General features: G+C 28.5%; 1 protein-coding gene across 2 annotated transcripts; it reads right to left on the bottom strand.

Annotated features, from left to right (window-relative positions):
• Nucleotides 1-607: 607 nt before the first annotated feature.
• On the bottom strand, nucleotides 608-14,114 carry LOC116775338 (phospholipase A1-like). Of its 2 annotated transcripts, none has more exons than XM_061524629.1 (5): nucleotides 13,999-14,114; nucleotides 8,195-8,307; nucleotides 4,971-5,123; nucleotides 4,335-4,488; nucleotides 608-1,871 (listed from the first exon to the last, which is right to left on the bottom strand). In XM_061524629.1, exons 1-5 carry the CDS (start codon nucleotides 14,016-14,018, stop codon nucleotides 1,199-1,201), a joined length of 1,113 nt encoding a protein of 370 aa, XP_061380613.1. In that variant the 5' UTR covers nucleotides 14,019-14,114; the 3' UTR covers nucleotides 608-1,198. The 2 variants fall into 2 exon arrangements, with proteins under 2 accessions (XP_061380613.1, XP_032524119.2); XM_032668228.2 differs by having other exon boundaries at nucleotides 13,924-14,082.
• Nucleotides 14,115-14,415: the final 301 nt, after the last annotated feature.

Genomic DNA, 14,415 nt, shown 5'->3' with positions numbered 1-14,415 from the left:
TTGTAGACCATTCAATACGTAATCTGTATTACTTTATTCATTTTATATTCGAAATATATTTCACTTCTCACCTTATACATATTTTAAAATGTGTAACAATAAAATATATGTTTCATTCACGGTCGTAATTAGATCTGTTTATTTGAGTATTTTTAATATTATTTATATAAATTTACCATTTCCTATAGATACTACAAATATTTTATCTGCAAAGAGTGTAAAGATGTTCTGATATATAACATACATTGTTTAAATTTGTAAAAAATATTAAAGCAATGTTTGTTTGAAACATTAAATTTAGATATATCAAATTCGTACGTCCTTAAAGTTATAGCATTTAAAACATTAGTTGAATTAATTAAAAAAACAAGCTCTTTTCTCGTTACTCTGCAGTCAAAGCTCTTGGCTCGGCTAGTCAAAAAATAGCGTCTTGTCACGAAGCCAAATCACCTTCAGTGACAGCACTTTTGTTCTTCTCAAAACTCGAGACTGGCTCTTTGTTTTATAAATTAGATTTCTTTACATTATAAAAATGAAAAAGAAATAAATGTTTTAAGATTTTTATACGCAACAAAGAGTTTTATGAAATTAAAAAAAAAAAACGAAATAGAACTTATTACATAAATTTTAATTTCATTATAAAAAAAAAACACGTTTTCTTTGAAAACTGGACTAGAATAATAAGATCATTATCTACTTTTTCATATTAATTATATAATTCTATACACATAGTATTTCCTACCCACCCTTTATCTCACTACAATTATAATGCTTAATACCAGATACATAAGACTCATTCTGCAAGTAACGTAATCATCTAATAATCACAGTTTAAATTTTCTTTAAACTTATTAATATTTAATTTGTTTTCATTTCCTTCTTCTTGATCCTTTTTCATTATGTTTTCGTTAACGAAAAAAATTTTAAACAAATTTTATTGAAGCACAAAATCACCGAAGCTTTTCGTTGAGTAATATTTATTATTTAATTTTAAGACTGGCACGTATATACTAATTTTATTGCAATGACTTTTTTGTGAGTCCGATATTATAATTGAACCTTAAATCATAAATAGAATTTCTTTGCATTTACTCTACGTCATAGCGATACAAATATTTTATACCCTACTGGTTATTCTATATTTTCCTATAAAAGGAATTCTATAGGTATCACCATAAACTGTAGGCATGTGCGTTACTCACACGACAAACATGCTATCAGAATTAATCTTCCTTATAGTAGATTTGTAAATTTCGTTTTCAGCTTTCAGTCCTTCCTTTCCTCTGAAATAAGGAAATTCATTGTCGGTTGGCAAATAATATATTCCCGTTCTCGAAAAATCTGCTGAGAGACCGAGATAATTGATCTGCGTGTTATTGTAACATCTTGCAAATCTAGCCTCTTGAACGTTGTCACATTTCACACCAATAAATTTCTTAGGATGTTCAATAGCTTGCCACCAATAGATGATAGCCCGGACATGGCTACAAATGACAAGGCATGGAATGTAGGGTATGTCGCTCGGTTGAAATTCACCACCGTTAGCATAGAAATCTATATGACCAAGAGGTTCTGCGATACCAAAGCCGTCAATATTCGAATGGATCACATCAACTCTTTGGGCATCGGATCTATCAAGTCGTTCTGATGCTGGTAACGCTCTATAGCATGGCCCAGCCGGATCTAATCCAGTTAGTCTTGCTGGCTTTTTACCGGTTGCAGCGTAAAAATATTTAGCAGCATGAGAAACTACGTGCCCTCCAAGACTAGCGCCAACTAGTTCTAGATTGTCAGCCGTTAAACCATATTCAGTTAATTTGACTAAAAATTCCCCAACCTTCTTGCCAATGGTACGCGTCAGTCGAACTGATCTGGAACAGATAATTTACTGTTAATTTTTATAGAGATGCGACTGACAGCTTCACTCTAATATTAATACCTAATTCTCTGTTTTCATCACTAGTTTTTTAGATTTCATAATAGAAGACGTGTACACAGAGAAAAGATTATTTACCACAAGCAATATCTACTTCGTCATTATTCTAGTCAATTGTACCTCATAAAATAACAAATGTAAAATAATTATCTTAAATAAATTAAGACTCGATGCTAGTTGATGTTATTTAAATTTATTATTAATTTAATGTTTAAATTTTATACGTCTAAGAACTTCGAACAAGCGCATGAGATAATCTAGAATTACATTGTTTAGTAAACTTAAGTTTGTATTTAATGTGATGGTATAATATGAATATGATCTGGAGTATGATGAGGAGTAAATAAATAAATATTTTGTAAAATCGGCAGAAAACTGTCTCCTTTCCTTTCTTCACAGAGACGAAACCTCTTAGCATACAATGGATTCCCCGTGCGGGTGCCGGGTCCATCGTTGCAGGGAGAGGAGCTTCAATAGTGCCTGGGACTTACGACCCAGGTGTAGGTTTAAGGTGCCCCTATCTAACGAGCGGTAAACGCTCACCTCCACTCTCCCTACCTAACCACATTTGAAAAGAACACCTATTTGTTTCTATTTATCCTACTATCATGAATCCTAAAGTCATCTTAATTACTAAAAGTATCTAGAGCAACAAAGCAAGGAGATAAAGATTTTTAGTTGTGGACAACAGTGGACGTAACAGTGATATTTGTTAGCATTCTGGAGAATGCTCTTATGGGGAATCTTATCGTTGCTATCTTAAAAAATATCAAAGTAAAAAAAATATTAAGATCATAATTTTTTCTCGATACAATTTCACTTCCAATAACATCGATAATAAGTTTGCTAACTTTTTTATTCGTTTTCGTCCATTCTAAATAGATTATTATTTTTGATTTAGATAGAAAAAAGTAATAAAAAAACTAATATCACTTTTGTAATAAAAAAATAATATCGCTATTAGTGAAAATAAATCTCAAGAAACTTTTACTCAGAGAAGAAAAAATTTTTTTTGCAAAAAACATCAACAGTATTTAAAAATAAATACACAATTCAATACTTCTTGTCAATGATTGTTAACTATAAAATAAATGAATATACTCATTTGAATGGAATAATAAAATTCTGAATAGGCAATACATTTAAACTCAATGAAGTTACAAAAGGCTTTAACAGTGATGTTTGTTAACATTTGGACTATTACATTTTAAGGTAAGATATTATAACCTGAATTTGAAAAAAAGTATAATAGAAAATAAACATTATAAAAATATTATCACAAACTTTACTTATCACCATATTATGATTTGAACTTCAAATTATCTTTGGTTTCTACAAAACTGGGTAACTATCCAGGACACGTTACAACAGTGTCATTATGCAACAGCCAGCGACAACCTAGCGACGCCTCAAGATGGGCCTTAAAATTCTTACATTGGCTTAACGCCACAACTTTTAATATTTCTTATCACATTCAAGATTAGATTTTAAGTATTATATAAAATTTTTTGACGATGTTTCTTTACCAGATATTTCGAATAAAAAACGAAAGCAAAAAACCTTGGTATAAAATCAAGTCCTTTTTATCACCGCAACTAACAAGTTTTTTTTTTGTTTCAAGTGCAAGTTTCGTAATGCTAAATGTACATGTCTACATTACGATGTCGGAATATATATCGTCATTTCTTGTTTAATAAAATACACTATAAAACACCCTGATTCCAATATCCTTAATAATAATCGTTTAAAAAGAAAACTTGCTCCGTATTCGTTCGATTTATTCAATTGTCTCCAAGACAATAAATGCAACTATTGTTTTCTATATCGAAGTAAGTTCTCGAACTTGAATAACAAATTAGCGTGTATAACAAAGCGTGTATCCAGTCAGCAATGTTATATCTTAATTCGGATATTAAACAATGATAGTGTTAACTATTTAGATGTAATGAGATCTAAGATTTTATCGGGATTATGTAGTTTTTTAAATAATAAAAATCCGCGTAGTTTATCCGAAAAATATTAGTTTCATTTAAATATTTAGATGTAATTTCAAATATTCTATATATTACAATTAATTCTAGAATAATAATGATGTTATTAAAATATGTCTATAGTCTTTTAAGCGAACATGATAGAAATATGGAAGCGAATTGAGTTTTATTGCCCAATTTTTATATACGCCCGACCTTCATTGTTAAATTATAAGGTAATAAAACTAATAAACTAATATTTCGGATTTACTACGCGTTTTTTATTACTTTAAATTAAATACTTTTTACCTTTCGGTTATTTTGCAGCAACCGTGATCATGGACAGACGGAATGAAAATGTCTGTCAGTTCATCTCGTTTTTTATTTAAATTAAAATAGAAAAATATAGGACCATAATGAAAACTTACTTTGGATATATGTATGTCAGAAATGCAAACGTCTCTGTGATCAGAACGTTGTAGCCACGTTTAGAGTACGCTGTTCCTACCGCTTGGGACTGAGGATAAACTGAGCTGTCCAAGAATCCCACAGCGTATAAAACAGTTTTCTTATTTCTAAAGTCTGGAATTACAAAAAGTTATAATACATTGATTAATGCTATCTTTTATAATTAGTTAAGTTGATATTTAAATCTATATTTCAAAGATAGTTGTAGAACTGATGATATTTTATAAATTATACGCAGGGGACAAAAACCGTCACAAAAAATTTAATTAAGGATATACTCATAAAACAAGTCATCTGAGACATAACTTTATAATACCAGATGTCAAAATAACGTCTAAAGGACAACCACAGCTCTACTACTATTGTGATACGTCAACAACAAGGCCTTCCAATCAAACAAACACATATACATATATAACTTGTAATAAATTAAATTTAAACACAGTAAATAATAATTACTGGACCTCTAAATATTACATTTATGATATTTTACTTTTCCAAATATCCGCCAACATCATCTTAAAGATTATCCTTAAGTTATAAGACATGGTGCGTCGGTATGCCTCGTTAGTGACGGATAAACATGCTAAACCTACCAATATGTTTCTCCTTTGGTATAGTTTTATGGGCGGTCAGGATAGGGAACACTTTCCTAGTCACCTCTCCCGTCTCAGACATTCTGTGGACGGTAATCTTCAACATCGGCATCATTATTGGGCTGATAGTCGCATTTTTCAACACTCCAGGACCTGGGAAAGCGAATAGTGTTAATATTTCCTACTCCAGAATCTTTGCTAATAAATTTTTTGATTAAAAACATCGACTGCAAGATTAATTCAAACTTATATACACATTAATTGTAACATAAGATTTTCTGAATAATTTCCTGGAAAACGATACGATTTATAGATAATAAAAAAATAATAATAATTCCCGCTAATGTTATGAAATTTTTCGTCCTAAATTTTTAACAGATAACATTTTTATAAAGACAAAATGGATTTAAAATAATATGAAAAAAAATAATTAAGGTATTCATTTACCTTACCACGCTTACCACACGCTTTCGAATGATCGAAACGTCAGATAGAATGTAAAACAATACGAAACGCGAGTTATAATAGAAAAAAACATATATTTTTTCAAACAACAATCCAACTTAATTGTGCCATACCTGGCAAATAATGACAATATGTTGATTTAATCTTAATCATAATTTATATTGCCTTATTATTACCACGGCCAATCAAGATCGCGTTGCCTCAATTCACTACGGTAGCGGACGGAAGATAAAAAACTATGTGTACATAAAAAACCGATTGAAAACATCATACAAGTGATTACAATTATGTCGTTTTTATTATATATTAACTTCTGATTCAATACAATTCTAAAAGATCAATTTATTTTTTGTTATAAACTTTTATAATAGTAGTTTAAAAGCAATGTACAATATTAATAATACGATACAAAACACACGATTTTATTAATATATTCAAGGTCAAGGACCTCCAGCAGGTATCCTGTCATTGGCTTTAAATTTTTTTTAAGAAATAATATTTCTCTATTTTATTTAATATCGAACGTAACGGTATACGACATCATATTTTATGTTAAAGGCACTATTTGTAACGAGAACCTGTTTTTCTAGTGACAAATTGTATACAAAATAGTTTTATAATTTAACGAACAGATCGACTAGCAGAGGGTCAACGTGACGATAAATGCACATCCTCATCTGTGGGTCGATATTTCCATCAACTGAATGTTTTGTTGCAATTATTTTTTCGCTTTAGAGACTAGTAGTATAAGAAGCGAGCATAGCTAACTTCCATCAATGACTATATGCAGATCTAAAAGTAATTCAACTACCGTCTTCGGTCAGAATATATCCGAACCTGATCCATTAAGCCAACATTTCAACTGCAGACTGATTATAACCGGATTTTATCACTTTCGCAATAAACACATATTTTTACTTAAAATAAAGGTATTAAAAAGTAAAGAAATTAAAATTATACTTCTAGCTTATACTTGATGATAAAAAGATGATAAAAAAGTGACTATCCATCTTCAAATTTCGTCTTGTTAGAGTGAGTTTTATTGGTTTTTATTCTTTTATTTAAAGTAACTTTTTTTAATACTTTAAAATAAATAGTAAAAAACTAATGCGGCTTTTATTGTTTTTGCCCTACTTTCAAAATTCGTTTCAATGAAATCAGTAATGCAGATATAAACTACAGTTAGCTCCATGGCTTATGACACATGAGTAAAAACTTCATTAAAACATGAAACGCTATTAATTTTAATGTCATTTCGTAAACGTAAATACAAATTAAAAAATATATATATATTATAATACTAAAATCTGTCACTACTCTCCCTTATTAAAATAACTACAAAGTTTATCTGCATTGAAATCTGTTAAACTTATATTTTTGATTTCCCTAGAGAATCAAGAATTACATTCGAGTGTAACATCTCCAAAGATAACCTTATAAACTCAGAGAGACATGAATTGTACAAGGCACTTACTTCATACATGAATATTAAATTACAACAAAGGAACCTTATGTTTTAATTAGAAAAATACTTAAATTCTTTTAGTCTAATCGTTTTAAGACGTTAGCATTTCAATGTAATGTCAACGACCTTGTAGTGAACTCCAAATACGTGATGAATTCAGTATAATGAATTTAATTTCCGACCATCGTAAAACTTTTATCAAATGCATTGAGTTTTTGATTTCCTCTTTGAAGAAACAATGTTTTAATCATAGTAATTCAATAAATATATTAATTTTTCTTAATCATTGCCAATAATATTACAAAAAAAATTATCAACTAACGTAAGTCAATGTACCGGGTTGTCAGATTTTTTTTTTCGTGAAAACGAAAGTTTTTAGGGATGGAATGGTCTAAATTTAGCTAAGAAATATATTGTAACTGAATGGTCTGACCTCATATGAACTCGTTTGAAAAGTAATATTTCTTGATTATTACCAAAGAATGCAAATAACAGCTTATTTTTCTTTTGCTATTCATTAAAAAATATGAGTGCAGAAGAAATAACAATACTTGCAAAGCAATTCATATTGTGTTAAAAACGTAGCAATTTAAAGTGAGGAAGTAATTAAGGAAATGGAATGCGTTCTCGCTTTTATCCGAAAAAAAGGATACCAATTAAATTAAAATTAACTGAAAATACTTTATAAAGACGAAGAAATTGACCTTTGACCTTTTATTTTTACAATTGGCAATTAATTAATTATTTGATACTTTGTTAGTATAGTCTAGGATAGTCGAATAACGTTGCTCGATTTCGAGGCACACTAAAATAGTAGAAAAATACAGTTATTATAAGTCATTTACCTTATTAAACCTCCGGTGTAGGAATTTTAATTTAATACCATCTTATCTACATATTATTAGTTTGGATTTTGCATAAGTTTTTTTTTAAATAAACCTCAAGAGACAGCAAACATACATACATACGTTTAATGTATAAATCGTGATTAAATTTCTAAACTTTTTAACGAATTTGTCAAAAAGAAACCAACGATTGTATGATTATTTTATATTGAATTTTTTTCAATAACTTCCAACCATCTATTTTAAGATTTAAAATGCAAATTCCTACCAAAATGAATCGATATAAGTAACTTATTAACTTTGCTTAATATATATATATATACACGAGTATATATACTCTCTTCATTGGTTCTAAACTCCCTAATCATTGTATAGTTACATGCAATGTGAATATTAACGTATATGCTCTAACAATAATGAATATTCTTACTTAAATATGCGATACTTACATTCCGGGATAAGTCCTGCCGGGTAACCTATTTCTGGGCGCGGCTCGAAACAGGTGATATTTGGAGTTATTAGGAGCAATATCCCGATATATGCTAGTTCCCGCAGCATCTTCCTGTGAATCGGTAATATATTACAATGTGGATATTTGTCAATTTTTTCCCAAAAGATTTCAGACTTATATTAGTAATTTTTTATCTCAAATAGATGTGATGACAATTATGATCTATCAAAGGCGATGTGTTCATCAAGCGTGTGTGTGTGTTGCGATCAAGTTGTCGGTGAAAAAATTCTGTGGAAAATTTTCTTTTTTTGCACACATAAAAATATTGCACAAAAAGCTAGCTTAATGCTGAACAACATTAACTAACAGATAACGTCACGAATGTTGAAGAAAATCAAATATGAGTTTGTGCAGAACCGTAAAAAACGATATGAGAATAATTATAATACTAACAAAAAAAATAAAAAAAGAGAAGAAGATAAAAAACTAAGATTTATCTTTTTTAAAGCACGCTTCTTTACTTGATATCAAAAAGCGTATCATGACGGAGCCTTACGTTAATACTCTGGCAAATTGTTCCAGAGCCAGAAAAATATTACGAAAAACGAGTAACTCAGATCGACGAAGGAGTTTGAAGCAATAAATTGCTGGAAGAACGAATCTGTCTTTCATGAGATTCGACCAAAAGTAAGTACTGCATTTTAAATATAAAGAACTATAATGATTTATTAGAATTAACAGAAGGCTTAGCGTTCAGAGTTCACGGTAGACTATTCGACATACTAATTGGTTCTGTAATCGTAGATATGATCAAATAAGGAGTCAGAAAGGAAGGTAAAATGAAAAGGTCTACATATCTTTTATTAACCTTAATGAAAATGTTTTAAAAATATTTAAAAAAAATTATATACGTACGATGATTGACTGTACAGTAAAGATTATAATAGATCATTTGGAACCTATTACGACAAAACTTTTTTATAACTGAATTTACAAATAATTAATATCATAAGTATTAACTTATACGATTAAATAATATATTTTTATTTTAAACTATATATTATTATTATTATTTTTGAAAAAAGTATTTTTTCAACCTTAAATATAGTTAAGGATCCATCACAAGTCCTACATTTTTTTATTACTAAAGTAATAAAGACATATTGAAATTCAACCCATAGTTTCTTAAAATACAATTCGGATAAAATTCACTTTGTGTTTTGGCAAATCACTACCGAAATTTTCGAAGGATAATCTAAAATGTTGGGACTGTCCGTGAAGCAGAGACTACTAAAGTGTACCTTTAATTAGAACACGAATTGTCTATTCCCTAAGGTTGACAAAAGCAACACAGAGGCTTTATGGATGTAGAACGAAATTCACCTTTAAATTTATCTTTTGTATCTTCGTCAAATCTAAACAAAATCTATTTGACTCTTATATAATGACAAATTTAAATAATAATTAAAAAACATTTATTATTAATATTTACATATATTACTAACACGGTACGAGTTTTTTCTGAAGTTAATTCAATTTTCAAAGACACTTATATACATATGTATATTTCGTAACAACCTCACGCGATTATTTAATATAAGGATAATGGGTAAGAAATGTAAATAATTCCTATATAAATGGAGATTTTACATTGTATATAACTTTTGTATTTAATTACGAGGCTATGGTGATTAATGTTCAACACTATTATATCAATATTATTCTTTATTTCAGAATTGAAGTGATTTTATTCAATCATTTATTTTCACATTTAAATGAAACTAATATGTTCGGATACTACGCGTTTTATTATCGTATATCTACATGATCCCGATACTTCGGTTCCTTTACACCAAACGTAATCACGATAGACGAAATGAAAGAAACTTTCAAATGAAAGATCAGGGATGGAAGACACTTTGAAAAGCACTTTCATCTCGTCAACCCGTGATCATGATTGCTATACAGGAACCGAAACTTCAGAATCATGTAGTTATACAAAAAAATACGTGTAGTATTCGAAAAACATATATATTTAAATGTGTCCACGAGAATATCTTAGATATGATTATTTTGATATATATTATTAAAGCATTTTTCTCCATTCGAATCAATCACACTACGAACTAATGTCTATCTGTGAGCGTTTCAATTTGTCACCAGCCAGAAACAGTGTCATAATACTCTGTCGGATTCGTAATTCCTTGTTCCGAATTACAAATTGTATCCTAACATGACAAAGTCTCTCGAGGTTTTCTACTTGTGACTTTTGTAATTAAAACTGAGCGATGCTCTCAAAGTTTATGATCGGATTATATATAAAATTATATATTACTATTTACGCGTATTAAATGCAAAGAAATATACACATCCGGCTATATTCTTAGCTTATTAAAATATACACATCCGGCTATATTCTTAGTGTTATATTGATAATGTATTACACTATCAACTCAAGTGAGAAACAGACATAACATTGCAGATTCTATATAAGGAATATTTTTTGTATCACTTTATAAATTACAAGATTAAAATTTAGATGACATTTTTTAATATTATACATTTGAATAGGACTTGGTAGTTTTTAAAAACTCCCTTTTTTCGGTGGCCAGTGTTACATAGCTAACGCGCGTTTATTCTAAATATTTATAATGAAACTAGGTATTATTTATTAAACTACAACAAAACTCGATTTAATGAGATCTAAGATTTTCGCGAGTTTTATTCATTTAAAGCGATCACACCTCGTCTGCCCGTGATCACGGTTGCTGCAGAGTAACCGAAACGTCGGGAGTATGTAGTTTTTTAAATAATAAAATCCGCGTAGTATATCCGAATAATACTAGTTTCTTTAAAAAAAAAAACTCAATTTGCTTTAAGTTACAACGAAAAAAAGTTAAGCCAATACAATAAAACACGTAATTCTGTTCAACACTGATCCTCTAAACGTGTTTATTTAATGTTAATTAATAATATAAAAAAAAAAAATGTTTTTGTATGCAAAAAATTACTTACGAATAATAAGAGACGACCTTAGCGCAATGTTCACGGACGATCCTCATCAAATAAAAAATATATACTCACATAATTTTTTTTTTCTTAAAATTGCAACCGCACTGACAAAAATCTAAATAGCAATAAAAAATAATTGTTGTGAATATTTTATACAGCGAGGATACGGAATTAATAGATGATTATGATGCCTAAAATATTTTCAGCATTCGTAATGTATGGTCCCAAATTTTTTTTTATATTTTACGTCTCCGAATCTAATTTTAAAGTTTCTTTCCAATAAAAGTTACACATATCATGTTCTAAGTAGCTTTTTCAGTATGTCCCCATATTGGTGTAGTGATGCAAATGTTTTGGTATTAGATATACTCAAAAATTTGAAAGTTGATTTTGGTAAAATTTATTATCAAGGTAGCCAGATAGCTTTAGCTTTTGTATAGTGTACGTCCAACATTTGTAAGGCTGTAATGGCAAGTAAAACTACCTCTCATGACTTATCTTAAAAAAAATATGAAAGATTCTTACCCATAATTATAATTAGTTTATGATGAACAGACTGACGTCGGATTAGCTCAGATTTCTATAACTATCAAAGTTCAAACGTCAGAATTTTATGTATGTATCTAAGCCAAGGCGCGATTAATTAAATAATTTTACATACCTACGTTGTTAAACTGATTTCAATATTATAAATAACCAAAGCCACGTAACGTATGAGTCTGATAAGTACAATACAACAATACGTTGTATTCATTTGAAATTTTAACTTGAATTTTTTTTCTATTTATGGCCATATCATTACTTTATAATTCCCTTCAATTTTCCACGTAATTATTTTCGATATAAAAGCTTTTTCTTTAAAAGGCTTTATATATGACCACAACCATATATAAAAGTATGATATACGTATTTATTATGTATCTAAATTTTATATATATATATATATTTATTTATTTAAATTTATGATTATAACTTTTAAATTCTGACCAGCTTATTATAATATATATATATATGTATAAAATTCTCAATTGCACCGTTTCTTAATTATATATTAATATAAATCTCTAAATTTAAACACGCGAATGAATCCGCGGGTAAAAACTAGTGATCTACACGTAGAAGATTAGACCTCATTAACTTAATAAAGCCTTTGTTACACCGATGTAATAGTTTTTTTAGAATCATAAATTAATCGTCAACTCAGTCATAAAATCTATTAAGTCTAAAGAGACTTTTACACAGCTATAGTGTTTTCATTGTTTTTTTTTTATATTCAGTCATGATACAAAGAAAAAATTTTGTATTATCAACGTAATAGAAGCAATCACTTAATCGCACACATTTTTCTAAAGGTATCAGAATGAATCGTTTGTTTAAAAATTATAAGGTGACTTTATCTTGATTTTACTTGTCATTAAGACTCTACAATTAACCCGTACTGATGGCGTGTAACAATGTGCGTGTAAAACTACCTTAAGTACCGAACACGAGGGCCTCCAAAAAAATCGATTACTTCATACCGACTCAATGTTTCTTTTAAGGTTAAACTGATTTATACACATTAAAACAGTTGGGTCGGACATAAAAAAAAAATCTAATTTGTTCCCGACGTTATCAATTACTACAATAGAAATAAGGAAGCAATAAGTACTATAGCATACTTCCTCAAAAAATTTATGAACAAAATACACAAGCGTGAAATATCAAGAAAAATATGACAAAATGCATGACATTAGATGACCTTTAAGATAAAAATGTTATGATAAATGATTATCAAATTATTCATATATTAAAAAAATAATAATACGTTTTATGTAATCGTCGTAAAGCGAGACATATTTTTATAAAAGGAAAAAGCAAATAATAACGAGTTTCAGATTTCAATGTCAATTCCTGGTCAAAATTATTTTTTTTGCAGCGAATGTACAAGAGTATACACAATTAATTATCACTCAAACCATAAGGATCTTAAACTTACATATAAAGAAAGAAGTGATATAAATAGACGGTTAACAAAAACAAAGACAGTGAGATTTTCATTACCCGTATTAGACGCTGTTAAAAAATGTTTAACTTTTAACCTCAGTGAATAACAGAGCGTTTTCAAAAACATTATGATGCCCTTCATTTATATTTTTCGCAAAAACAATTTTCGAAAAAAATCCAATCACCAGTTTGCCCTCTGGCTAAGATCGCAGAATAAACAAAAATATTATATTTTAATTGCAATACGAAATTGTTATAACATACAATTAATGATTCTTAATTATTTTTTCTCGATATAATTAAACAATCAATATTAAAATTTATATTTTACTAAATGTTAAAAAATAACTTTTATAAGTCTAAATTATGTGAAATTGGGTGTGATATTCTTATAAAAATCTGTATTAATTAAATTTCACTCTTATATTAAAACCATCACAGAAAACATATAGAATTTAAGAAAAAAAAAATAAACCTATGTGAGGTGGATAAAATCAATAATACTTTAATTCATAATAAATAGTATTTATGTAAAAATTTTGTAAAATAATCTTAATATACTCTGTACACTACTTACTTAGTTAATTTAATATTATGTATTAATTTTTTATAAATGTATTATATTTTTCTGGTGTCTATGCACAGGTGCTTATTGCACCTCTATAGAATGCTTTACCAGAAGTAAATAAATAAATAAAAAATAAAAATAAGATTAATTAATAAACTTACAAGAAAAATTTCCAACATATGTATTATATGAACATATTAAAAAAATACACTTAAAATACAGATAAAATAATTTACCGGTATTTTCGACACAACATTAAAAATTGTTCTTGAAGACGTAACACACGCGCGAGTATCGCCAACGAACTAGCACAAGTTTAAGGACAAGGATCAGGACCGGCTGTTGAACGACAACGCTCTAAAAAAATATAAAACAACTTTATTACATATCAAATAACATAATCGAGGTCGCCAAAGCGCGTTATATAAACATTATGTTTATATTTTATTAATATTAAAAAAAAGTTCTCGTTTTGTTACACTATTGTAATATTTTGTCTCGCATTTTCTTCTTTTCTAAAAACGATTCCATTTTTATGAAGATACATTAATTTATTAGACATATTAAATTTACGAGGTGAACAAAAATCGTACATCGTAAAAGATTTTTTTTACTATTTTGGACTCTTAATACCATGAATGAAAATTATAGAT

This window comes from Danaus plexippus, chromosome 25, assembly GCF_018135715.1.
Source record: "Danaus plexippus chromosome 25, MEX_DaPlex, whole genome shotgun sequence".
Lineage (NCBI taxonomy): Eukaryota > Metazoa > Arthropoda > Insecta > Lepidoptera > Nymphalidae > Danaus > Danaus plexippus.
The sequence above is the reverse complement of the archived record's forward strand: the minus strand, read 5'-3'. Positions and strand labels throughout refer to the sequence as shown.